Source organism: Delphinapterus leucas, chromosome X (genome assembly GCF_059928025.1).
Source record: "Delphinapterus leucas isolate spDelLeu-1000000601 "Yukka" chromosome X, BTC_Dleu_Yukka2, whole genome shotgun sequence".
Taxonomy (NCBI): Eukaryota; Metazoa; Chordata; class Mammalia; order Artiodactyla; family Monodontidae; genus Delphinapterus; species Delphinapterus leucas.
Window position 1 is genome coordinate 72,306,442 of NC_143150.1, and position 25,729 is coordinate 72,332,170.

Here is a 25,729-nt window from a genome sequence, read left to right on the forward strand (position 1 = left end):
AAACTGCATTGACACATCATAAAACCACAGTCCACAGTTCACCTTAGGGTTCACTCTACTGAAGTGAGTAGTGTTGCACGTTCTGTGGGTTTGGACAAAAGTATAATGACATATATCCATCATTATAATGTCATACAAAGTATTTCACTGCTCAATAAAAACTTCTGTACTCTGTGTATTCAGCTCCCCTCTCCCCCCGAAACTCCTGGCAACCATTGATCTTTTTATTGTCTCCATAGTTTTGCCTTTCCAGAATGGCATATAGTTGGAATCTATTTTTTTTCCCTTGAATAAAGAGATTCAAAGTCTTTATGTCTGTAAGACCACTTATGGCCCACTCATGTGTGGACCTCACTGGCTCTAGGTGGCAAACCTCCCCACTAAATACTGTAGCTTTTCTTCCAATATTGAGACCTGTTCCACTGGTCCTACCCAGAAGCCATGTGGAGCTACAGGGGGACATGTGTTGGGTATTTGTTCATAGGAAGGCCACAAGTTTGTGCCCCTTGTCACAGTGAACTCAGATTTCTGTTGGGTGTGTTGTAAATTGAGGAGCCATTTCTTCAGGCCCCCTGCTCTGAGGACAGCCCATGGGATTTTTTTCTAAAGCTGGAGGAGAAGGTTTAATGATGAGGTTATGCCTAATGCCTGTCAAGATTTGACATTGTCTCTTTCAACCATGCACAATATAGGTACTAATTTCAGCTCTATTCAGTGCAAAGGGGAAATCTATTTGCCAGGGGGAAAATCACTTAGAAATTACAGCGTAAACCAAGAAGTAAATCACTAGATAGAAATACAGGGCCAAATGACAGTACTTGTCATTGGGAAAGATAGGAAAATTGTGAAGAAATGAAGCTTTTTAATCTCTAGAAAGGTGCTAAAGAAACAATAGAAAGTAATAGAAAATTAAAACCATAAATCAGTGTTATAGTCTATATCATTTTTAAGGTGAGATGTGCTTTTCCAGCTGAATTTTGTCATTCAGACAGGATTTTGCTGATTTTCATTCTGATTGTTTGTGTTCACCTGGCAGAATTCTCACTATTCATTGATGTTCTGGTTATTTCTTATCAGCTGTCCCAGTTTTGTCCTTCTGATCAAGCAGTTCTGATTGCACAGAAAACATGTTTAATTGTGGCATCTGCAGTTGATCTAGAGAAAGGGAGAAAAGCTTCAACAATTTCCGAACAGGTAATGTGCAACCTTCAGGAAAAACACAAGCATTCGGTGTGCTGTTTGGTATGTTTGCTTTCCCTGATGCAATTGTTTTTGATTCTCTTTAAAGAATCTGTTCCTCCATTCTAGCAACATGTTGATTTCAGAGATTTGTAATGGCTACTTCCTTCCTAAGGAAAGGTCACATTTGGCTTGGCCTCTTCTTTTAAAATGCCCCTTGCCATGGATCATTATTTCTGAATCTGTTTTGAAATAGTCTTTATCTTAATCATCTCCCTGTGATCACATGTGGTCCATAGGAGTGTCTTCTCTATTTCTGTTTCCTTTCACACATCCTCTAAGGAAGCACTCATTTACTTCAGAAAGCTTTGATAGCCATCTGAAATTATTTAGTTGGCTTGTTTTTCGTCACTCAATTGCATTTGCCTTCTTTGGCCCACATTCTTAAATATTTTATCATTAACTCAGTTTTAACAAGAAGAAGACAGAATTCCTACTTTTACCTGAATTCCACTCTCAGCTTAAACCTTACCCCTTTTAGGAGATACCAACATGAACATCTTGCTCTCCCATCTACCAGAGTATTCTTTGGTTTGTCTTTAGTTCTTTACCTTCCTTCTTTCAAGCTAAGAAAGTTGTCACCAAGTTGGACCACTAGCATTTTTGTATGGTTTTAAGTTCTAGGTCTCTCTGCTTTTTTCTCTTCCCTAGACAAAGAAAACGTCACAATCTCCCATACCTACCAGCTTCTTTTCTTTCCAGTTGGTATAAAATCCTTCTTGGTGCTTATTCTCTTCCTTCTGTTAATCTGTTCTTTTATATGATTCTTCACATCTGGAACAAACTCTTAGCAGATCTCTGCCAACATATTTTGTTTTCTTTCTCTTCCCTTGTTGAGTTCAACTTGAAAAACATATGAGTACCAAGCACTCTGCTAGGTACTGGGGATAAAGAAGATAAAGTCGTTGTCCTGAGGAGGAAAGGGGCTTCTTTTTAGAAACCTTTCCATCGTAAAAGAAGATGAAAAAAAGAATCTACGAGCCTCAGAGCAAAACCAAAACAAACATTTTGCTTCTTAACAAGTAAGGGTGTTGTCGAACTCAAGTTCATATGCCCCACACACAGTGAGGCCAAACAAACTGAAATGTCAGAGTTTGGAGCAGAGAAAGGCTTATTGCAAGGGCCATGCAAGGAGAACGGGTGGCTCATGCTCAAAAGACCCGAACTCCCCAATGGATTTCAGGGAAGAAGTTTTTATATGCAAAATTTGGGGGGAAGGTGATGCAGAGTGTGTAACCCTCCTCTGACTGGTTGGTGGTGAGGTAACAGGATGGTGTTCCAGGAATCTCAATCATCAGCCTTCTGGTTCCAACCAGTCTGGGGTCCACATGCTTGTGCTCAGCCTAAAGTTATCATCCTCCACCTGGGTGGGGGCCTTAGTTCCTGTAGAAGAACTCAGAGATATATATCAAACTGTTATCCATATCCCCCAAGGAGGAACCAGGACCACCATCTTGCAGTATTGTATTCTTTCTGCATTCCCTCACTCTTCTAATTAGTAACTGTTTGAATCTGCCCTTTGGAACTCGGGGAAGGTCTAGGAGGCTGAAAGCCTTTATTCTACAAACAAGAAATGGGGGAACGGAAAGGTTTTTATTCCCCAGGAGGGCCCCACAGGGTCGTGCTCTGTTTCAATGGTATTCTCACAATAAGGTCTTTTGCTTTACTAAGAAAACAATAACATCTTGTTTTCACATAGCAGTTATAACTTTTTAAAAGCTTTCCCTCTTAAGTTGGTAGTCCTGAGTCTGTTGAATTTGTATCTCAGTGAATAGAGATCAAATTGACGTGAGGGAAATTTCACAAACTCTTAAGTATGATCCTTAATTATTTTGTTTGTTTCTAACACTGTTCTTTTTTTCCTGTGTTCTTTCTCTTGCACACACTTATGTTTCCTAAGAACTCTCTAACCTAGTAACCTTTCTATAATCTTCTTTGCTTTTGAAAGGATATCTGTTTAGATAATTGAAGATGTAGTTCTGCCTTTCCCCATGTTAGTCTGGCCCCTATGAGTTAGACCATGGTGCTCTTTCTCTAATGAAGATTTGTTGGATTCTGTTATTTACATCTGTTCCTTGTTCTCTAAATCCTCATCAACTGAAGTATTTCCAAATAAGTATATTATGAAGCAATATAGATAGACTGCATAATCCTATCAACATTGCATCTAGTCTCCTGAGTATGAGCTGGGGAAAGTGAGGGATGCTTTAAAATATATATAGTAATTGTAAGCCATCAAGGAACCACATCTTTATCCTAGAACAGGACAATTTGTTACTGAAGGGGAAGCTAGGGGAGAGATCTGGTCTTCTGTTAACTACTTATCCTTCATTTCTACTTCTTTGATCTAAGGAAAGAACCAACAGGTTAGGCAAGGTATTGTGTGATCAAAAGATTTGAAAGGTGTGCTTGGGCCAAAGATGAGTAGAGCGTGGGGATGCCTGATTTAAAAGTTAGTTACAATATAGCTTTGCTAAACTGACAAGAAAAGGGGTTTCCTGCTGAGGGCAGTTTCCTACAAAGAGCTGCTTACAAAGGTAAGCCCAAAACCTAATGGGGAAAACAACATTAAACCCCAAGGCTTAAAAACAATCCTCCTTGTATCGGTGCCCCACATTTTGAACCCACTGGGGCTACAGTTGGGCCCCTAAGCCTCTAGACCCCACCTGCATGGCTCTGCCAGGTGCAGTACATGCTGCAGCTCTCACAAGTTAGGGTTCAGGCTGGAATTCCACAAGGTGGCTCTACTGGTCTGGGGTAGGAGGCTCTGTGGGGCATTGCCCTAGTGAGGGCTTTCTGCAGTGGTTCTCCCCTACAGAGGTTCTTTGCCTGGGCCCTGACGGTCTCTGGGGCATCTTTTGAAATTTAGGAGAGGGCAGCAGTGCCCCCCAGCTCTTGGACTCTGAATACCAGGGAGAAAACACCAAGCTGATGCCTTCCAGAGGTTTGCAACCTGTGCCTTCTGGAGGGACAACCACAGCAGCCTGTACTGCACTTGGGGTGTCTGAGGAGCATGGTGTGGGAACTTGAGGAGCACAGCCCAGGAGATGAGATGGCTCTGGGCCCCTGATGGGAGGGCCAGCCCCAAAGATCTCTGATCTGCTGTTGAGGTTATTCTTCCTTTGCCTTGGACAGTAGGTCCTGGCTTCTGTTTAGATGGCTGACCAATCTGCCCATTGTCTTGATGAATAGCTCCTAGCTTCTGTTGAGATGGTTCATCCACAGCAATCTCTTATCAATTCAGCCACACCCTTGGTGTTCTCTCCCTTTGATGCTTTCTTATTTCTTTCAATATTAATGGGCTGAGAATTTTCCACATTTTAAAATTCTGCTTAATTTTTTTTTTTCTTGCGGTACGCGGGCCTCTCACTGTTGTGGCCTCTCTTGTTGTGGAGCACAGGCTCCGGACACGCAGGCTCAGCGGCCGTGGCTCACGGGCCCAGCCGCTCCACGGCATGTGGGATCTTCACAGACCGGGGCACGAACCCGTGTCCCCTGCATCGGCAGGCGGACTCTCAACCACTGTGCCACCAGGGAAGCCCCTCTGATTAATTTTTGATTAACAGTTCCACCTTTAAATCATTTCTCTCTTCGCACATTTTACTATAAGCATTCAAGAGAAACCAAGCCACTCTTCAACACTTTGCTTAGAAATTTCTTCAGCCAAATATCAATCTCATCGCTCACAAGTACTACCTTCTATAAAACACTGGGAACACAAACACAATTCAGCCAAGCTCTTTGCCACTTTATAGCAAGGATGGCCTTTCCTCCTTTCCTCTAGTTTCCAATGTTCCTCATTTCCATCTGAGACCTCATCAGAATGACATTTACTATCCATATTTCTACCAACATTCGGTTCACAACCACTTAGATATTCTCTTAGAAGACTGAGGCTTTCTCTACAGCTCTCCCCTTCTCTTTCTTGGTCCTCAAGAGAATTTCCCTTAACAGTCCATTCATGGCAAAGTAGACTTTCTAGCATGCACCTCCAAACTCTTCCAGTCTCTGCCCATTACCCAGTTCCAAAGCTGCTTCCATATTTTTAGGTATTTGTTACAGCGGCACCCCACCAATCAGTACCAATTTTCTGTCTCAGTCCATTCAAGCTGCTATAACAAAACACAATAGACTGGGTAGCTTATAAACAACAGAAATTTATTTCTCACAGTTCTGGATGCTGGAAGTCCCAAGATCAAGGTGCCAGCAGGGTTGTGTTCTCTGATGAGGTCTCTCTTCCTCCTTTATAGCTGACACCTTTTTGCTGTGTCCTCCCATGATGGAAAGCGCCAAGGATCTCTTTGGAACCTTCTTATAAAAAGCACAAATCTCATGTATGAGGGCTGCATCCTTATGACTTTAGCATCTCTCAAAGGCCCCACCTGCTAATACCTTCACCTTTGGGGTATGATTTTAACATATGAACTTGGGGGCATACATTCAGACCATAGCATCATAGCTTGAGCAGCATCCCATAAGTATTGGTTTGTTTGTTTTTCTCTTTTCATTCATCGCAAAATATTTTCTAATTTTCATTATGATTTCTTCTTTGACCCATTGTTTATTTAGGAATCTATTGTTTAATATCCACGTTTGTTTCCCAAATTTATTATTGTCTTACTGATTTCTAATCTTGTTCCACTGTGGACAGAGTACATACTTTGTGTGACTTCAAGTTATTTTATTATTTTTTTTGTGTGTGGTACGCGGGTCTCTCACTGTTGTGGCCTCTCCCGTTGTGGAGCACAGGCTCCGGACGCGCAGGCTCAGCGGCCATGACTCACGGGCCTAGCCACTCCGCGGCATGTGGGATCTTCCCAGACCGGGGCACGAACCCGTGTCCCCTGCATCGGCAGGCGGACTCTCAACCACTGCGCCACCAGGGAAGCCCGACTTCAAGTTATTTTAAATTTATTTGAAGTCTGTGTTGTGGCCTAACAAATGGTCTGTCCTGGATAAAGTGCCATGTGTGCTTGAAAAAGAATGTATTTTCTTCTTGGGTTGGTGAAATGGTATTTAAAAACCTATATATAGTTTTATATAGTTGTTTTTTTAAAACGAGAAGAAAGAAGAAATATATATTTATACTTTCTTTTACAGTTACATAATTACTTTTATCAGTACACTTTGTTTTTTCCTTTGGATTTAGATTACTGTCTGGTGTCACTTGCTTTCAGCCTGAAGAATCTCTCTTAGCATTTTTATAAAATGGTTCTTCTAGCAAAAAGATTCTCTCAGCTTTTTTTAATCTGAGAATTTATTTTGCTTTCAGCTCTGAAAGATAGTTTTGCTGGATATTAGATTCTTGGATGACTGATATTTTATTCATTACATTGAATGTGTTATCCCACTGCCTTTTTAATCAAGATTCTGCATTTCCTGACATTGTCATCATACCTTCCTTCTTTAAGTGTGGTTTCCTTTAGTTGTTTGAACATATTTAGAATAGCTACTTTGAAATCTACGTCTGCTAAATTCCAACATTGGACCTTTCCAAAGTCAGTTCCTGTTGCCTACTTTATTCCTGTGTATGGGTCATACTTCTTGTTTCTTTGCATATCTTATAATTTTTGGTTGAAAACTGGACATTTTGCATAATACATTGGAACATCTTTGGATACTGATTCCCCCCCATCTGGGACTTGCTGTTAATATTTGCTTGTTTATTTGTTTAGTGATTTGGCTGGGCTAGTTCAGTGCAGTCTGTTTCCCACAGCTGTATAGTAGGATACAGCTTCTGATATTACTTGTCAGAGATTACAGTCTTTGCCTTTGCAGTCACCCTGACCCCTCCCCTGAAAAGGGATGAAAGTAGTTTTAGCAGGGTTATTTTTGACTATCTTTCTGTGATCTCCCTGTTAAGCTTCTGAATGGGCTTCTTTTATTGGTATCACACACAGATGTAAATCTTGACTAATTACTAGGTGACTGCTGTGTGTGTGTGTGTGTGTGTGTGTGTGCGCGCGCGTGTGCGTGCGCATGCGCGTGTGTGTGCATGTGCACACACGTGCATGTGAGTGTTTGGAAATGCTCTTTGGCATAAATTGCTCCACAGTCTGATCCAATTAAAGTAATGCCCCTTTGAAGGGATAGGGAATCTTCTTAGCTTTCTCTTCCCCTTGTTCTCTCTGTAAACTTCTAGCTGGTCTACTGTTTGGCTTGTCGATATCATTAGTTACCAACCTCCTGTTAATTGCCCACACCAAAATCTCCACTTTTTTTATAGTGCCCTTAGACTCGAACTTCCTCAAATTCTATGTCAATAAAAGTCAGTCTCCTTAGGGTGACTACAGAGCTCACTCTTCTAATGGCCTTCCTCTCCTCCTGAGCAGAAACTCTATACCACTGCTTTGAAACTAGAGGCAGGGACAGTGACCCATTTGTATCAGAGTGACAATACAGCTCTATGAGTCAGGGCTAGGCAAAAGTCGTAGTCCCTAGCATTCTTGGCTTGCCTCTTCCAGCATGGAAACTCTGTCTTATAAGCAAGCTGAGGTGAGGGCAATTGAGACCCAGTATTCTCAATTTGCAATGTCTGGTATGGGGACTGGGTAGAAAAAGAGAGCTCAAGTCTTCTCAGTTGTGCCTGTTTATAATAGAACTCATGCAATACAGATCTTGGGGAGGGGGATGAGAAGTACTGGCAGCATGCCCATTCTGGTCATCCCTAGCCTGGAAACTAAGGATAGAGTGAGCCCCATCTTCTTGGCCACACCCACCTAAAGTGCACTTACATCACACTGAGCTTGGGGGAGAGTAAGCAGATCATGGCTCAACTGCTACAGGTATTCACTGTTCTTACTGAGACTTAGTAGATTTCCTGGAATAGATGTTTCCCCATTTGCTATATGCCCGCAGGGCAATTTCCTGAGACTTTATATGATTGTGTTTTAAAATTCTCACCAGTTATGGTAGTTTTGCTGGGGAGAGGATCCATGGCTCTCCTCATACCACCATTCTGGAAGTGCTTCTCTTCTATCCTAGATTATTAAAGAAATTGATAATGTTCAAGATTTTCTATATAATCCTCATTTTCCTGGAACATTAAGAAAAAGTAAAAAAATATATAGAGAGGCTAATATTTATATATAAATTCCAAATATTCACTTTATACTTTCATTTTTCTATAGTTTTATTTTTAACTGTTTTTAGTGAAAATGATATTTTTATTTGCTTAAAGTTTGGTTTGGTTGAGACTAATTTTCTCATGGCTTTCTTACCAAATAGACCATGTTACTGAATCGTGCACTTGATCAGATCCATAAATGCAGAGACATCTGGAATCTCCTGAAAGAAACAGGTACAGTGGGACTGGGAGTTTGGAAACACAGTTATAAAAGGGGTTTCAAATCTTACTAACCTAGTCTTTATCACCAGAAATTTGTCCCAATGCAATACTTGATAACCAGTCAAATGATTCTTTAAGAGCTAGCTTTTCCCCGTGGTATGTCTGTATTTTGACTCTTTGGCATACTACTTAGAGTAAGAACATTTTTTACCTTGATTTTTATTGAAGTATAGTATTGAGTATAAAAATAGGACCATAATTGTTCAACATGACTTTATTGCTCTTAGGTCACTAGATTTGATGTCTAATTTAATGAAGTTTTAACTTTGACTAAATGTAGGGTACAGAGTTTTCCAAACCAAAATTACAATATCGGATACTGCTAACATTTTGTTATGAAATAATCAAAATAATAGTAAACCTTTTGAACTTACATAGTAGTTTGCTACTGTTCCCTGATTAAGGATGGTATTATTAGATAGACTTTATTATGTCCATCTGTTTCTGTTTTAGTTAGAATTTTTTAAAAACTCAATAGATATGGAATTGAATTACATGTCTTTTAAGCTTCTATAGAGATAATCATATGGTTTTTCTCTTTTGACGTATTAATATATTGAATTATAATAATATATTTCCTAAAATTGAGTCATTGTTGCATTTCTGGAATAACCCCTATTTGGTCATGGTGTATTATTATTTTTTAAAAGGCTGATGAATTTGGCTTCCTAATATTTAGAAATTATTGGTCTGTCATTTTGTGTGTGTTCATGCATGATATCTTTGATGGATTTTGATATCAAACTATAGGAATTATAAGGAAGAACATAAACACATGAAATTTAGTTCACCTCTCTCAATCCATGGCAGGAATTTAAAAGAATACAAACAATAAAAAGAAAGGACAGAGAATACCTAAATAACATTCTTAGTATGGAAGATTTAATACAAATGTACTCTATAACCTGAAAACATACTTTATAGCCTGAGAATAGAAAACTCATTTTCTTTTCATGTGCCCTTTGAACATTTACAAAATTGATCACAAGAAAAACCTGAATAAAAAAAAATGAATAAATTCTAAGACATAGAAATAAAACAGACAACATTATCTGATCACAATGCAGTAAAACTAGAAAATAATAATGGAATCAGGAAACAAAACCCTTGACCAGTTGGACATTTTAAACAACAGTAATACTGGAAAATCGAGAAAATCATGATAACAAGAATACCTCATAACAGAATCTGAATTACTAAAGCACTGCTCAGCATGAAATTCATACCGTCAGTGCCTTTTATTTAAAAAGTATATCAGGGCTTCCCTGGTGGCGCAATGGTTGAGAGTCCGCCTGCCGATGCAGGGGACACGGGTTTGTGCCCCGGTCCGGGAAGATCCCACATGCCGTGGAGCAGCTGGGCCCGTGAGCCATGGCCGCTGAGCCTGTGCGTCCAGAGCCTGTGCTCCGCAACGGAAGAGGCCACAACAGTGAGATGCCGTCGTACCACAAAAAAAAAAAAAAAAAAAAAGAGTAAAAGTATATCAGAATGCTAGCTGTCTAATGAAAAATCGATTTCTTCTTTCTAGGAACACAGCTAGACTCTTATCTATCTATCTATCTATATGTATATATCTCTCTGTCATCTATCTATCTGTGTCATTAGAGACTTGCAAACTTAAACAACAGTGAAATGCCACTACACACCTGTTAGAATGGAAAAGTTTAAAACACTGAAAACACCAAATGCTGGTAAGTATGTGCAGCAACAGGTATGCTCATTCATTGCTGACAGGAATGCAAAATGGTTTAGCCACATTGAAAGACAGCTTGGCAATTTCTTAAAAAACTAAGCATTCTCTTGCTATACAATCCAGCAGCTGTGCTCCCTGGTATTTACCCAAATAAATTGAAAACTTATGTCCATGAAAAGACCTGTACATGGATATTTATAGCAGCTTTATTCACAATTGCTAAAATTTGGAAGCAACCAAGATGTCCTTCAGTAGGTGAATGGATAAACTGTGGAATGTCCAAACAATGAAATATTATTCAGGATTACGAAGAAATGAACTATTAAGCCATGAAAAGACATGAAGGAAACTTAAATGCATATTACTAAGTGAAGGAAGCCAATCTGAAAATGCCACATACTATATGATTCCAACTATATGACATTCCAGAAAAGACAAAACTATGGAGACAATAAAAGGATCATTGGTTGCCAGGGGTGAGTTGTGGAAGGAGGGTTGAATAGATAGAACACAGAAAATTTTTAGGGCAGTGAAACTATTATGTATGATACTACAATGGTAGATACATGTTATTATACATTTGACAAAATCCATAGAATGTACAACACCAAGAGTGAATCCTAATGTAACCTATGGAATTTCGGTAAAAATGATATGTCACTGTAGATGCATTGATTGTAACAAATGTACCACTATGGTACAGGATGTCAATAGTGGGGGAGGTTGTATACAGTGGGGGATAGGGTATATATGGGAGCACTCAGTACGTTCCACTCAATTTTGCTATGAACCTAAAACTGCTTTAAAGAATGGCTATCATTGGTGCTCCTTCCTGCACCAGGATAAAAGCGTGCCCCTGTGCCGATGTTCTTCCACCTGGCACTTGGAAACGAAACGCATGTGGATCAAACCTAAATTCCACTGCAGCCAACCCACAGACCAACCTGGGAGAAATTAATCTTTGCTGTTGGGTGACTTACAAGGTGATAAAGAACTTCAAGCTGCAAAAGCCGTGTGGAGGACAGGCTCTTGGTGCTCCAGCCAGGCGTCAGGGCCGTGCCACTGAGGTGGGAGAGCCAACTTCAGGACACTGGTCCACAAGAGACCTCCCAGCTCAACATAACATCAAACGGCGAAAATCTCCCAGAGATCTCCATCTCAGCTCCAAGACCCAGCTCCACTCAACGACCAGCAAGCTACAGTGCTGGACACCCTATGCCAAACAACTACCAAGACAGGAACACAACCCCATCCATTAGCAGAGAGGCTGCCTAAAACCATAATAAGGCCACAGACACCCCAAAACACACCACCAGATGTGGACTTGCCCACCAGAAAGACAAGATCCAGCGTCATCCACCAGAACACAGGCACTAGTCCCCTCCACCAGGAAGCCTACACAACCCACTGAACCAACCTTAGCCACTGCAGACAGACACCAAGACAATGGGAATTATGAACCTGCAGGCTGAAAGAAGGAGACCCCAAACACAGTAAGTTAAGCAAAATGAGGAGACAAAGAAACACACAGCAGATGAAGGAGCAAGGCAAAAACCCACCAGACCTAATAAATGAAGATGAAATAGGCAGCCTACCTGAAAAAGGATTCAGAATAATGCCAGTAAAGATCCAAAATCTTGGAAATAGAATGGAGAAGATACAAGAAACGTTTAACAAGGAACTAGAAGAACTAAAGAGCAAACAAACAGTGATGAAGAACACAATAAATGAAATTTAAAATTCTCTAGAAGGGATCAATAGCAGAATAACTAAGGCAGGAGAACGGATAAGTGACCTGAAAGATAAAACAGTGGAAAAAACTACTGCAGAGCAGAATAAAGAAAAAAAGAATGAAAAGAACTGAGGACAGTCTCAGAGACCTCTGGGACAACATTAAATGCACCAACATTCGAATGATAGGGGTCCCAGAAGAAGAAGAGAAAAAGAAAGGGACTGAGAAAATATTTGAAGAGATTATAGTTGAAAACATCCCTAATATGGGAAAGGAAATAGTTAATCAAGTCCAGGAAGCACAGAGAGTCCCATACAGGATAAATCCAAGGAGAAACACGCCAAGACACATATTAATCAAACTATCAAAAATTAAATACAAAGAACAAGTATTAAAAGCAGCAAGGGAAAAACAACACATAATACATAAGGGAATCCCCATAAGGTTAACAGCTGAACTTTCAGCAGAAACTCTGCAAGCCAGAAGGGAGTGGCAGGACATATTTAAAGTGATGAGAGGGAAGAACCTACACCAAGATTACTCTACCCAGCAAGGATCTCATTCAGATTTGACGGAGAAATTAGAACCTTTACAGACAAGCAAAAGCTAAGAGAATTCAGCACCACCAAACCAGCTTTAAAACAAATGCTAAAGGAACTTCTCTAGGCAGGAAACACAAAAGAAGGAAAAGACCTACAATAACAAACCAAAACAACTAAGAAGATGGTAATAGGAACATACATATCGATAATTACCTTACATGTAAATGGATTAAATGCTCCAAGGAAAAGACATAGACTGGCTGAATGGATACAAAAACAAGACCCGTATATATGCTGCCTACAAGAGACCCACTTCACACCTAGGGATGCATACAGACTGAAAGTGAAGGGATGGAAAAAGATATTCCATACGAATGGAAATCAGAATAATGCTGGAGTAGCTATTCTCATATCAGATGAAATAGACTTTAAAACAAAGACTATTACAAGAGACAAAGAAGGACACTACACAATGATCAACCTATCAATTTAAGAAGAAGATATAACAATTGTAAATATTTATGCACCCAAAATAGGAGCACCTCAATACATAAGGCAAACACTAACAGCCATAAAAGGGGAAATTGACAGTAACACCATCACAGTAGGGGACTTTAACACCCCACTTTCACCAATGGATAGATCATCCAAAACGAAAATAAGGAAACACAAGCTTTAAATGATACATTAAACAAGATGGCCTTAATTGATATTTATAGGACATTCCATCCAAAAACAACAGAATACACATTCTTCTCAAGTGCTCATGGAACATTCTCCAGGATAGATCATATCTTGGGTCACAAATCAAGTCTTGGTAAATTTAAGAAAATTGAAATCGTATCATGTATCTTTTCTGACCACAATGCTATGAGACTAGATATCAATTACAGGAAAAAATCTGTAAGAAATACAAACACATGGAGGCTAAACAATACACTACTTAATAACGAACAGATCACTGAAGAAATCAAAGAGGAAATCAGAAAATACCTAGAAACAAATGACAATGAAAACATGATGACCCAAAACCTATGGGATGCAGCAAAAACAGTTCTAAGAGGGAAGTTTATAGCAATACAATCCTCAAGAAACAAAAAACATCTCAAATAAACAACCAAACCTTACACCTAAAGCAATTACAGAAAGAACAAAAAAAACCCAGAGTTAGCAGAAGGAAATAAATCATAAAGATCAGATCAGAAATAAATGGAAAACAAATGAAGGATATGATAGCAAAGATCAATAAAACTGAAAGGTGGTTCTTTGAGAAGATAAACAATATTGATAAACCATTAGCCAGACTTATCAAGAAAAAAAGGGAGAAGACTCAAATCAATAGAATTAGAAATGAAAAAGAAGTAACAACTGACCCTGCAGAAATACAAAGGATCATGAGAGATTACTACAAGCAGCTATATGCCAATAAAATGGACAACCTGGAAGAAATGGACAAATTCTTAGAAATGCACAACCTTCCATGACTGAACCAGGAAGAAATAGATAATATGAACAGACCAATCACAAACACTGAAATTGAAGCTGTGATTCAAAATCTTCCAACAGGGGGCTTCCCTGGTGGCACAGTGGTTGAGAATCTGCATGCCAATGCAGGGGACATGGGTTCGAGCCCTGGTCTGGGAAGATCCCACATGCTGCGGAGCAACTGGGCTGGTGAGCCACAACTACTGAGGCTGCGTTTCTGGAGCCTGTGCTCCACAACAAGAGAGGCCGCGATAGTGAGAGGCCCACACACCTCGATGTAGATTGGCCCCCGCTCGCTGCAACTAGAGAAAGCCCTTGCACAGAAACGAAGACCCAACACAGCCAAAAATAAATAAATAATTTTTGAAAAAAATCTTCCAACAAACAAAAGCCCAGGACCAGATGGCTTCACAGGCGAATTCTATCAAACATTTAGAGAAGAGCTAGCACCTATCCTTCTCAAATTCTTCCAAAATATAGCAGAGGGAGGAACACTCCCAAACTCCTTCTATGAGGCCACCATCAGTCTGATACCAAAACCAGACAAAGATGTCACAAAGAAAGAAAACTACAGGCCAATATCACTGATGAACATAGATGCAAAAATCCTCAACAAAATACTTGCAAGCAGAATCCAACAACACATTAAAAGGATCATACACTATGATCAAGTGGGGTTTATCCCAGGAATGCAAGGCTTCTTCAGTATATGCAAATCAATCAACGTGATACACCATATTAACAAATTGAAGGTCAAAAACCATATGATCATCTCGATAGATGCAGAGAAAGCTTTTGACAAAATTCACCACCTATTATAAAATCCCTCCAAAATATAGGCATAGAGGGAACTTTCTTCAACATAATAAAAGGCCATATATGACAGACCCACAGCCAACATCATCCTAAATGGTGAAAAACTGAAACCATTTCCACTAAGATCAGGAACAAGACAAGGTTGCCCACTCTCACCACTGTTATTCAACATAGTTTTGGAAGTTTTAGCCACAGCAATCAGAGAAGAAAAAGAAATAAAAGGAGTCCAAGTTGGAAAAGAAAAAGTAAAGCTGTCACTGTTTGTAGATGACATGATACTATACATAGAGAATCCTAAAGATGCTACCAGAAAACTATTAGAGCTAATCAATGAATTTGGCAAAGTAGCAGGATACAAAATTAATGCATGGAAATCTCTTGCATTCCTATACACTAATGATGAAAAATCTGAATGAGGAATTAAGGAAACCCTCCCATTTACCACTGCAACAAAAAGAATAAAATATCTAGGAATAAACCTACCTAAGGAGACAAAAGACCTGTATGGAGAAAATTATAAGACACTGATGAAAGAAATTAAAGATGATACAGATAGATGGAGAGATATACCATGTTCTTGGGTAGGAAGAATCAACATTGTGAAAATGACTCTACTACCCAAAGGAATCTACAGATTCAATGCAATCCCTATCAAACTACCACTGGCATTTTTCACAGAACTAGAACAAAAAATTTCACAATTTGTATGGAAACACAAAAGACCCCGAATAGCCAAAGCAATCTTGAGAAAGAATAACGGAGCTGGGGGTATCAGGCTCCCTGACTTCAGGCTATCCTACAAAGCTACAGTAATCAAGACAGTATGGTACTGGCAGAAAAACAGAAAGATAGATCAATGGAACAGGATAGAAAGCCCAGAGATAAACCCACACACATATGGTCACCTTATCTTTGATAAAGGAGGCAAGAATATACAGTGGAGAAAAGACAGCCTCTTCAATAAGTGGTGTTGGGAAAACTGGACAGGTACATGTAAAAGTATGAAATTAGAACACTCCCTAACACTATACACAAAAATAAAGTCAAAATGGATTAAAGACCTAAATGTAAGGCCAGACACCATCAAACTCTTAGAGGAAAACATAGGCAGAACACTCTGACATAAATCACAGCAAGATCCTTTGACCCATCTCCTAGAGAAATGGAAATAAATCCAAAAATAAACAAATGGGACCTAATGAAACAAAATCTTTTGCACAGCAAAGGAAACCATAAACAAGACGAAAAGACAACCCTCAGAATGGGAGAATATATTTGCAAATGAAGCAACTAACAAAGGAATAATCTCAAAAATTTACAAGCAGCTGAGCTGCAGCTTAATATTTAAAAAAAAACAACCCAATCCAAAACTGGGCAGAAGACCTAAATAGACATTTCTCTAAAGAAGATGTACAGATTGCCAACAGACACACGAAAGAATGCTCAACATCATTAATCATTAGAGAAATGCAAATCAAAACTACAATGAGATATCATGTCACACCGGTCAGAATGGCCATCATCAAAAAATCTACAAACATTAAATGCTGGAGAGGGTGTGGAGCAAAGGGAACCCTCTTGCACTGTTGGTGGGAATGTAAATTGATACATCCACTATGGAAAACAGTATGGACATTGGTTAAAAAACTACAAATAGAACTACCATATGACCCAGCAATCCCAGTACTGGGCATATACACTGAGAAAACCATAATTCAAAAAGAATCATGTACCAAAACGTTCACTGCAGCCCTGTTTACAAAAGCCAGGACATGGAAGCACCCTAAGTGTCCTTCGACAGATGAATGGATAAAGGAGATGTGTCACATATATACAATGGAATATTACTCGGCCATAAAAAGGAATGAAACTGAGTTATTTGTAGTGAGGTGGATGGGGCCTAGAGACTGTCATACAGAGTGAAGTAAGTCAGAAGGAGAAAAACAAATACCGTACGCTAACACGTATATATGGAATCTAAAAAAAAATGATCATGAAGTACCTAGGGGCAAGACAGGAATAAAGATGCAGACGTACTAGAGAATGGACTTGAGGATACGGGGAGGGGGAAGGGTAAGCTGGGACAAAGTGATAGAGTGGCACGGACATATATACACTACCAAACCGATAGCTAGTGGGAATCAGCCGTATAGCACAGGGAGATCAGCTCAGTGGTTTGTGACCACCTAGAGGGGTGGGTTAGGGAGGGTGCGCAGGAGGGAGACGCAAGAGGGCAGAGGTGTGGGAACATATGTATATGTGTAACTGATTCACTTTGTTATAAAGCAGAAACTAACACACCATTGTAAAGCAATTATACTCCAATAAAGATGTTAAACAAAAAAAAACCAGAATGGCTGTCATCAAAAAGGCAAGGGAGAGGGCTTCCCTGGTGGAGTAGTGACTGAGAATCTGCCTGCCAATGCAGGGGACACGGGTTTGAGCCCTAGTCCAGGAAGATCCTTCATGCCACAGAGCAACTAAGCCTGCCTTCCACAACTACTGAAGCCCGCGTGCCTAGAGCCTGACTTCCGCAACAGGAGAAGCCACCACAATGAGAAGACCGTGCACCACAGCAAAGAGTAGCCCCCGCTCTCCACAAGTAGAGAAAAGCCCACATGCAGCAACGATGACCCAGTGCAGCCAAAAATAAATTAATTTTTTTTTTAATTTAAAAAGGCAAGGCAGGATGTGGAGAAAAGGGAATCCTTGTGCACTGTTGATGGGACTGTAAATTCTTAACAGCTACTATGGAAAACAATGTGGAGGTTTCTCAAAAAATTAAAAATAGAACCACCATATGATCCAGAAATCCCACTACTGAGTATATATCCGAAGGAAATGAAATCACTATTGCAAAGAGATATCTGCAGCACCATGTTCACTGCAGCATTATTCACAATAGCCAAGACATGGAAATAGTCTAAGCATCCATTGAAGGATGAATGGATAAAGAAAATGTGACATACATACACATATATATGTATGTCTGTATGTACCATTAGGTACAGCTCCAAGGATGATGGGTTGTAAATGTTATTAAAAACGGATTTTATTTCAGTGTAAAAAAAATAAAGTAAATCTATTAATTAAAAAATAAATGTGGTAGCAGAAAAGACTATAATAAAAATTTTCTGAGTGTTGGCGAGTCTTAGTTTTTCTGGAATATAGTATGCTTTTTCAATTTGTAAATTCAAGTGTTCCTCTTTTTCTAGAAATTTTTCTAGAACGGTTTTTAAACATTTGGTTTTATTTTTTTCCATTTTCTTCTTCAGGAACTCTAGGTATGTTTTGGATCTCCTTTGCTTGTTTCCAAATCTACCATCTTCTCTCTTTTTAGAGTTTTAATTTCCATTCTCATTTTTTGAACACGTTAAAGATTTAACTCGTTAATTAATAAAGGAGCCAGTAAGATGTTACAGCTGTTTCAGAAGATGAGTAAAACACACACACACACACACACACACACACACACACACACAGAGGCAATTAGGAGATGGATTTACAAGTATATTCAAAACTGAATTGCCCATAGGTGTGTGTGAATGTGCATGGGTATGTTATCGTTTGCTAGGATACAAAGGCCAAGAAACTCTCTCCACCAGATTTACCTGTAGTACTTATAAATTTGAGGAAAATCATCTTTTTTCAAGGTCCTTCAAATTTACTAAGGTTCCTGGCCTTATGGAAAGTGAACTTTTTATCACATTTAGACTGGGAACCCTCCCTATAAGTCACGTACCAGGACAGTTCCCTGAGAGGACCTTGTAGGCATTTACTCCATACAGCTGAGGTAAGATCAAACTTATTCCTTAAAAGTATCTTATCATACCTTATTAAGTGGCTGTCTTTCTTAAATATGGATAGTTCATGCAAGGCCTTTGTTGCACAATGAGTCCATATATATCCTGGTTGCACAATGAGTCCATTTATATCCTGGTTTAAAAAGTGGAAGATTTTTATAGAACCAATGCAAATAACTATATTGCCATGAACAATAAAGAGACTTAGGAACAGTTTCTGAATTCATAAGGGAGGGGTAGGATGGGGAGGAGGTAAGTGAGAATCATATCATTTTAAAATATTCTAATTTAGTTTACAGAAGCAGCATCTACTAAATTGTTTTTTTTAACATCTTTATTGGCGTATAATTGCTTTACAATGGTGTGTTAGTTTCTGCTTTATAACAAAGTGAATCAGTTATACATATACATATGTTCCCATATCTCTTCCCTCTTGCGTCTCCCTCCCTCACACCCTCCCTATCCCACCCCTCCATGTGGTCACAAAGCACCGAGCTGATATCCCTGTGCTATGCGGCTGCTTCCCACTAGCTATCTACCTTACGTTTGGTAGTGTATATATGTCCATGCCTCTCTCTCGCTTTGTCACAGCTCACCCTTCCCCCTCCCCATATCCTCAAGTCCGTTCTCCAGTAGGTCTGTGTCTTTATTCCTGTCTTACCCCTAGGTTCTTCATGACATTTTTTTTTCTTAAATTCCATATATATGTGTTAGCATACGGTATTTGTCTTTCTCTTTCTGACTTACTTCACTCTGTATGACAGACTCTAGGTCTATCCACCTCATTACAAATAGCTCAATTTCGTTTCTTTTTAGGGCTGAGTAATATTCCATTGTATGTATGTGCCACTTCTTCTTTATCCATTCATCTGTCAGTGGACACTTAGGGTGCTTCCATGTCCTGGCTATTGTAAATAGAGCTGCAGTGAACATTTTGATACATGACTCTTTTTGAATTATGGTTTTCTCAGGGTATATGCTCAGTAGTGGGATTGCTGGGTCATATGGTAGTTCTATTTTTAGTTTTTTAAAGAACCTCCATACTGTTCTCCATAGTGGCTGTATCAATTTACATTCCCACCAACAGTGCAGGAGGGTTCCCTTTTCTCGACACCGTCTCCAGCATTTATTGTTTGTAGATTTTTTGATGATGGCCATTCTGACTGGTGTGAGATGATATCTCATTTTAGTTTTGATTTGCATTTCTCTAATGATTAATGATTCTGAGCATTCTTTCATGTGTCTGTTGGCAATCTGTATATCTTCTGTGGAGAAATGTCTATTTAGGTCTTCTGCCCATTTTTGGGTTGGGTTGTTTGGTTTTTTTGATACTGAGCTCCATGAGCTGCTTGTAAATTTTGGAGATTAATCCTCTGTCAGTTGCTTCATTTGCAAATATTTTCTCCCATTCTGAGGGTTGTCTTTTCGTCTTGTTTATGGTTTCCTTTACTGTGCAAAAGCTTTTAAGTTTCATTAGGTCCCATTTGTTTGTTTTCGTTTTATTTCCATTTCTCTAGGAGGTGGGTCAAAAAGGATCTTGCTGTGATTTATGTCATAGAGTGTTCTGCCTATGTTTTCCTCTAAGAGTTTGATAGTTTCTGGCCTTACATTTAGGTCTTTAATCCATTTTGAGCTTATTTTTGTGTATGGTGTTAGGGAGTGATCTAATCTCAAACATTTATATGTACCTGTCCAGTTTCCCCAGCACCACTTATTGAAGAGGCTGTCCTTTCTCCACTGTACATTCCTGCCTCCTTTATCAAAGATAAGGTGACCATATGTGCATGGGTTTATCTCTGGGCTTTCTATCCTGTTCCATTGATCTGTATTTCTGTTTTTGTGCCAGTACTATACTGTCTTGGTTACTGTAGCTTTGTAGTATAGTCTGAAGTCAGGGAGCCTGATTCCTCCAGCTCCGTTTTTCATTCTCCAGATTGCTTTGGCTATTCGGGGTCTTTTGTGTTTCCATACAAATTGTGAGATTTTTTGTTCTAGTTCTGTGAAAAATGCCAGTGGTAGTTTGCTAGGGATTGCATGGAATCTGTAGATTGCTTTGGGTTGTAGAGTCATTTTCACAATGTTGATTCTTCCAATCCAAAACACGGTATATTTCTCCATGTATTTGTATCATCTTTAATTTCTTTCATCAGTGTCCTATAATTTTCTGCATACAGGTCTTTTGTCTCCTTAGGTAGGTTTATTCCGAGATATTTTATTCTCTTCGTTGCAGTGGGAAATGGGAGTGTTTTCTTAATTTCACTTTCAGATTTTTCATCATTAGTGTATAGGAATGCAAGAGATTTCTCTGCATTACCTTTGTACCCTGCTACTTTACCAGATTCATTGATTAGTTCTAGTAGTCTTCTGGTAGCATCTTTAGGATTCTCTGTGTATTTCATCTACATCTACAAACAATTGTCATCTACAAACAATGACAGCTTTACTTCTTCTTTTCCCATTTGGATTCCTTTTATTTCTTTTTCTTCTCTGATTGCTGTGGCTAAAACTTCCAAAACTATGTTGAATAATAGTGGTGCGAGTGGGCAACCTTGTTGTTCGTGATCTTAGTGAAAATGGTTTCAGTTTTTCACCATTGAGGACGATGTTGGCTGTGGGTTTGTCATATATGGCCTTTGTTATGTGGAGGAAAGTTCCCTCTATGCCTGCTTTCTGGGTTTTTTTTTTTTTTATCATAAATAGGTGTTGAATTTTGTCAAAAGCTTTCTCTGCATCTATTGTGATGATCATATGGTTTTTGTCCTTCAGTTTGTTAATATGGTGTATCACATTGATTGATTTGCATATATTGAAGAATCCCTGCGTTCCTGGTATGATTACCACTTGATCATGGTGTATGATCCTTTTAATGTGCTGGCTGTTGGATTCTGTTTGCTAGTATTTTGTTGTGGGTTTTTGCATCTGTGTTTATCAGTGATATTGGCCTGTAGTTTTCTTTCTTTGTGACATCTTTGGTTTTGGTATCAGGGTGATGGTGGCCTCGTAGAATGAGTTTGGGAGTGTTCCTACCTCTGCTATATTTGGAAGAGTTTGAGAAGGATAGAGGTTAGCTCTTCTCTAAATGTTTGATAGGATTCGCCTGTGAAGCCATCTGGTCCTGGGCTTTTGTTTGTTGGAATATTTTTAATCACGGTTTCAGTTTCAGTGCTTGTGATTGGTCTGTACATATTTTCTGTTTCTTCCTGGTTCAGTCTCGGAAGGTGGTGCATTTCTAAGAATTCGCCCATTTTTTCCAGGTTGTCCATTTTATTGGCATAGAGTTGCTTGTAGTAATCTCTCATGACCCTTCGTATTTCTGCAGTGTCATTTGTTGCTTCTCCTTTTTCATTTCAAATTCTGTTGATTTCAGTCTTCTCCAGTTTTTTCTTGATGAGTCTGGCTAATGGTTTATCAATTTTGTTTATCATGTCAAAGAACCACCTTTTAGTTTTATTGATCTTTGCTATTGTTTCCTTCATTTCTTTTTCATTTATTTCTGATCTCATCTTTATGATTTATTTCCTTCTGCTAACTTTGGGGATTTTTGTTCTTCTTTCTGTAACTGCTTTAGGTGTAAGGTTAGGTTGTTTATTTCAGATGTTTCTTGTTTCTTAAGGTAGGATTGTATTGCTATAAACTTCCCTCTTAGAACTGCTTTTGCTGCATCCCATAGGTTTTGGGTCGTCGTGTTTTCATTGTCATTTGTTTCTAGGTATTTCTTGATTTCCTCTTTGATTCCTTCAGTTATCTGTTCGTTATTAAGTAGTGTATTGTTTAGCCTCCATGTGTTTGTATTTTTTACAGATTTTATCCTGTAATTGATATCTAGTCTCATAGTGTTGTGGTCAGAAAAGATACGTGATACGATTTCAATTTTCTTAAATTTACCAACGCTTGATTTATGACCGAAGATATGATCTATCCTGGAGAATGTTCTGTGAGCCCTTGAGAAGAATGTGTATTCTGTTGTTTTTGGATGGAATGTCCTATAAATATCAATTAAGTCCATCTTGTTTAATGTATCATTTAAAGCTTGTGTTTCCTTATGTGTTTTCATTTTGGATGATCTGTGCATTGGTGAAAGTGGGGTGTTAAAGTCCCCTACTATGGTTTTGTTACTGTCGATTTCCCCTTTTATGGCTGTTAGTATTTGCCTTATCTGTTGAGTTGCTCCTATGTTGGGTACATAAATATTTATAATTGTTATATCTTCTTCTTGGATTGATCCCTTGATCATTATGTAGTGTCCTTCTTTGTCTCTTGTAATAATCTTTCTTTTAAAGTCTATTTTGTCTGATATGAGAATTGCTACTCCAGCTTTCTTTTGGTTTCCATTTGCATGGAATATCTTTTTCCATCCCCTCACTTTCTGTCTGTGTGTGTCCCTAGGTCTGAAGTGGGTCTCTTGTAGACAGCATATATACGGGTCTTGTTTTTGTATCCATTCAGCCAGTCTATGTCTTTTCCTTGGAGCATTTAATCCATTTACATGTAAGGTAATTATCGATATGTATGTTCCTGTTACCATTTTCTTAGTTGTTTTGGGTTTGTTATTGTAGGTCTTTTCCTTCTCTTGTGTTTCCTGCCTAGAGAAATTCCTTTAGCATTTGTTTTAAAGCTGGTTTGGTGGTGCTGAATTCTCTTAGCTTTTGCTTGTCTGTAAAGGTTCTAATTTCTCCGTCAAATCTGAATGAGATCCTTGCTGGGTAGAGTAATCTTGTTTATAGGTTTTTGCCTTTCATCACTTTAAATATATCCTGCCACTCCCGTCTGTCTTGCAGAATTTCTGCTGAAAGATCAGCTGTTAACCTTATGGGGATTCCCTTATGTGTTATGTGTTGTTTTCCCCTTGCTACTTTTAATATTTGTTCTTTTTATTTAATTTTTGATAGTTTGATTAATATGTGTCTTGGTGTGTTTCTCCTTGGAATTATCCTGTATGGGACTCTCTCTGCTTTCTGGACTTGATTAACTATTTCCTTTCCCATATTAGGGAAGTTTTCAACTATTATCTCTTCAAATATTTTCTCAGTCCCTTTCTTTTTCTCTTCTGGGACCTCTGTAATTCGAATGTTGGTGCATTTAATGTCGTCCCAGAGGTCTCTGAGACTGTCCTCAATTTTTTAAATCCTTTTTTCTTAATTCTGCTCTGCAGTAGTTTTTTCCACTATTTTATCTTCCAGGTCAGTTTTCCGTTCTTTTGCTTCAGTTATTCTGCTACTGATCCCTTCTAGAGCAGTTTTAATTTCATTTATTATTTTGTTCGTCACTGTTTGTTTGTTCTTTAGTTCTTCTAGGTCCTTGTTAAAGGTTTCTTGTATTTTCTCCATTCTATTTCCGTGATTTTGGATCATCTTTACTATCATTATTCTGAATTCTTTTTCAGTTAGACTGCCTATTTCCTCTTCTGTTTTCAGGTCTGGTGAGTTTTTGCATTGCTCCTTCATCTGCTGTGTGGTTCTTTGTCTTCTCATTTTGCTTAACTTAACGGTGATTGGGGTCTCCTTTTCACAGGCTACAGGTTTGTAGTTCCTGTTGTTTTTGGTGTCTGTCCCCAGTGCCTAAGGTTGGTTCAGTGCGTTGTGTAGGCTTCCTGGTGGAGGGGACTAGTTCCTGTGTTCTGGTGGATGACACTGGATCTTGTCCTTCTGATGGGCAGGTCCATGTCTGCTGGTGTGTTTTGGAGTGTCTGTGGCCTTATTATGGTTTTAGGCATCCTCTCTGCTAATGGACGGCGTTGTGTTCATGTCTTGCTAGTTGTTTGGCATAGGGCTTGCTGGTCGTTGAGTGGAGCTGGGTCTTGGCGCTGAGATGGAGATCTCTGGGATATTTTTGCCGTTTGATGTTACATGGAGCTGGGAGGTCTCTTGTGGAGCAGTGTACTGAACTTGGCTCTCCCACCTCGGAGGCACAGCCCTGATGCCTGGCTGGAGCACCAAGAGCCTGTCATCCACACGGCTCAGAATAAAAGGGAAAAAAGGGGAAGAAAGAAAGAAGAAGGTAAAATTAAAAAAGGAAAATAAAATAAAGTTATTAAAATAAAAAAAAATTATTAAAACAATTATTTTAAAAAATTAATAAATTTTTTTAAAAAGAAGAAATAAAGAAGAGAGCAACCAAACCAAAAAGCAAATCCACCAATGATAAGAGTGCTAAAAACTATAATAAAGGGGCTTCACTGGTGGCGCAGTGGTTGAGCGTTCTCCTGCCGATGCAGGGGACACGGGTTCGTGTCCCGGTCCAGGAAGATCCCACATGCCGTGGAGCGGCTAGGCACGTGAGCCGTGGCTGCTGAGCCTGTGTGTCCAGAGCTTGTGCTCCACAACGGGAGAGGCCACAACAGTGAGAGGCCCGCGTACCGCAGAAATATAATAATAATAACATAAAAAAGTTTAAAAACCTATAATAAAAATAAAATACAGACAGACCCTAGGACAGATGGTAAAAGCAAAGCTATACTGACAAAACACACACAGAAGCATACATATACGCACTCACAAAAAGAGAAAAAGGGAATAATATATGTATATCATTGCTCCCAGAGTCCACCTCCTCAATTTGGGATGATTCATTGTCTATTCAGGTATTCCACAGATGCAGTGTACATCAGGTTGATTGCGGAGATTTAATCCGCTGCTTCTGAGGCTGCTGGGAGAAATTTCCCTTTGTCTTCTTTGTTCACACAACTCCTGGGGTTCATCTTTGGACTTGGACCCGCCTCTGCGTGTAGGCCTCCTGAGGGCGTCTGTTCTTTTTTCAGACAGGACAGGGTTAAAGCAGCAGCTTTTTCTGGGGCTCTGGCTCACTCAGGCTTGGGGGAGGGAGGGGTACGGAGTTTGGGGCAAGCCTGCCGCGGCAGAGGCCTGTGTGATGTTGAACCAGCCTGAGGCACCGTGTGTTCTCCTGGGTACTTTGTCCCTGGATCACGGGACCCTGACAGTGGCGGGCTGCACAGGCTCCTGGGAGGGGAGGTGTGGATAGTGACCTGTGCTTACACCCAGGCTTCTTGGTGGCGGCAGCAGCAGCCTCAGCATCTCATGCCCGTATCTGGGGTCCGCGCTGATAGCCGCAGCT

The 25,729-nt window shown here is 39.4% G+C and overlaps 1 protein-coding gene and 1 non-coding gene across 3 annotated transcripts in view; one reads left to right on the forward strand and one right to left on the reverse strand.

Moving 5' to 3' along the window:
* TEX11 (testis expressed 11) overlaps positions 1 to 25,729 on the forward strand; it is a 358,129-nt gene that overhangs the window by 282,074 nt on the left and 50,326 nt on the right. For both annotated transcript variants that reach the window (XM_022561047.2, XM_089904417.1), the window contains exons 23-24: positions 1,078 to 1,194; positions 8,467 to 8,539. In XM_022561047.2, the coding sequence (XP_022416755.1) occupies positions 1,078 to 1,194; positions 8,467 to 8,539 (190 nt within the window). The remainder of the gene's footprint in view (positions 1 to 1,077; positions 1,195 to 8,466; positions 8,540 to 25,729) is intronic.
* Positions 462 to 590, reverse strand: LOC115801918 (small nucleolar RNA SNORA11). The gene has a single exon (XR_004022271.1). It is a non-coding gene; the product is annotated as a small nucleolar RNA SNORA11 (small nucleolar RNA).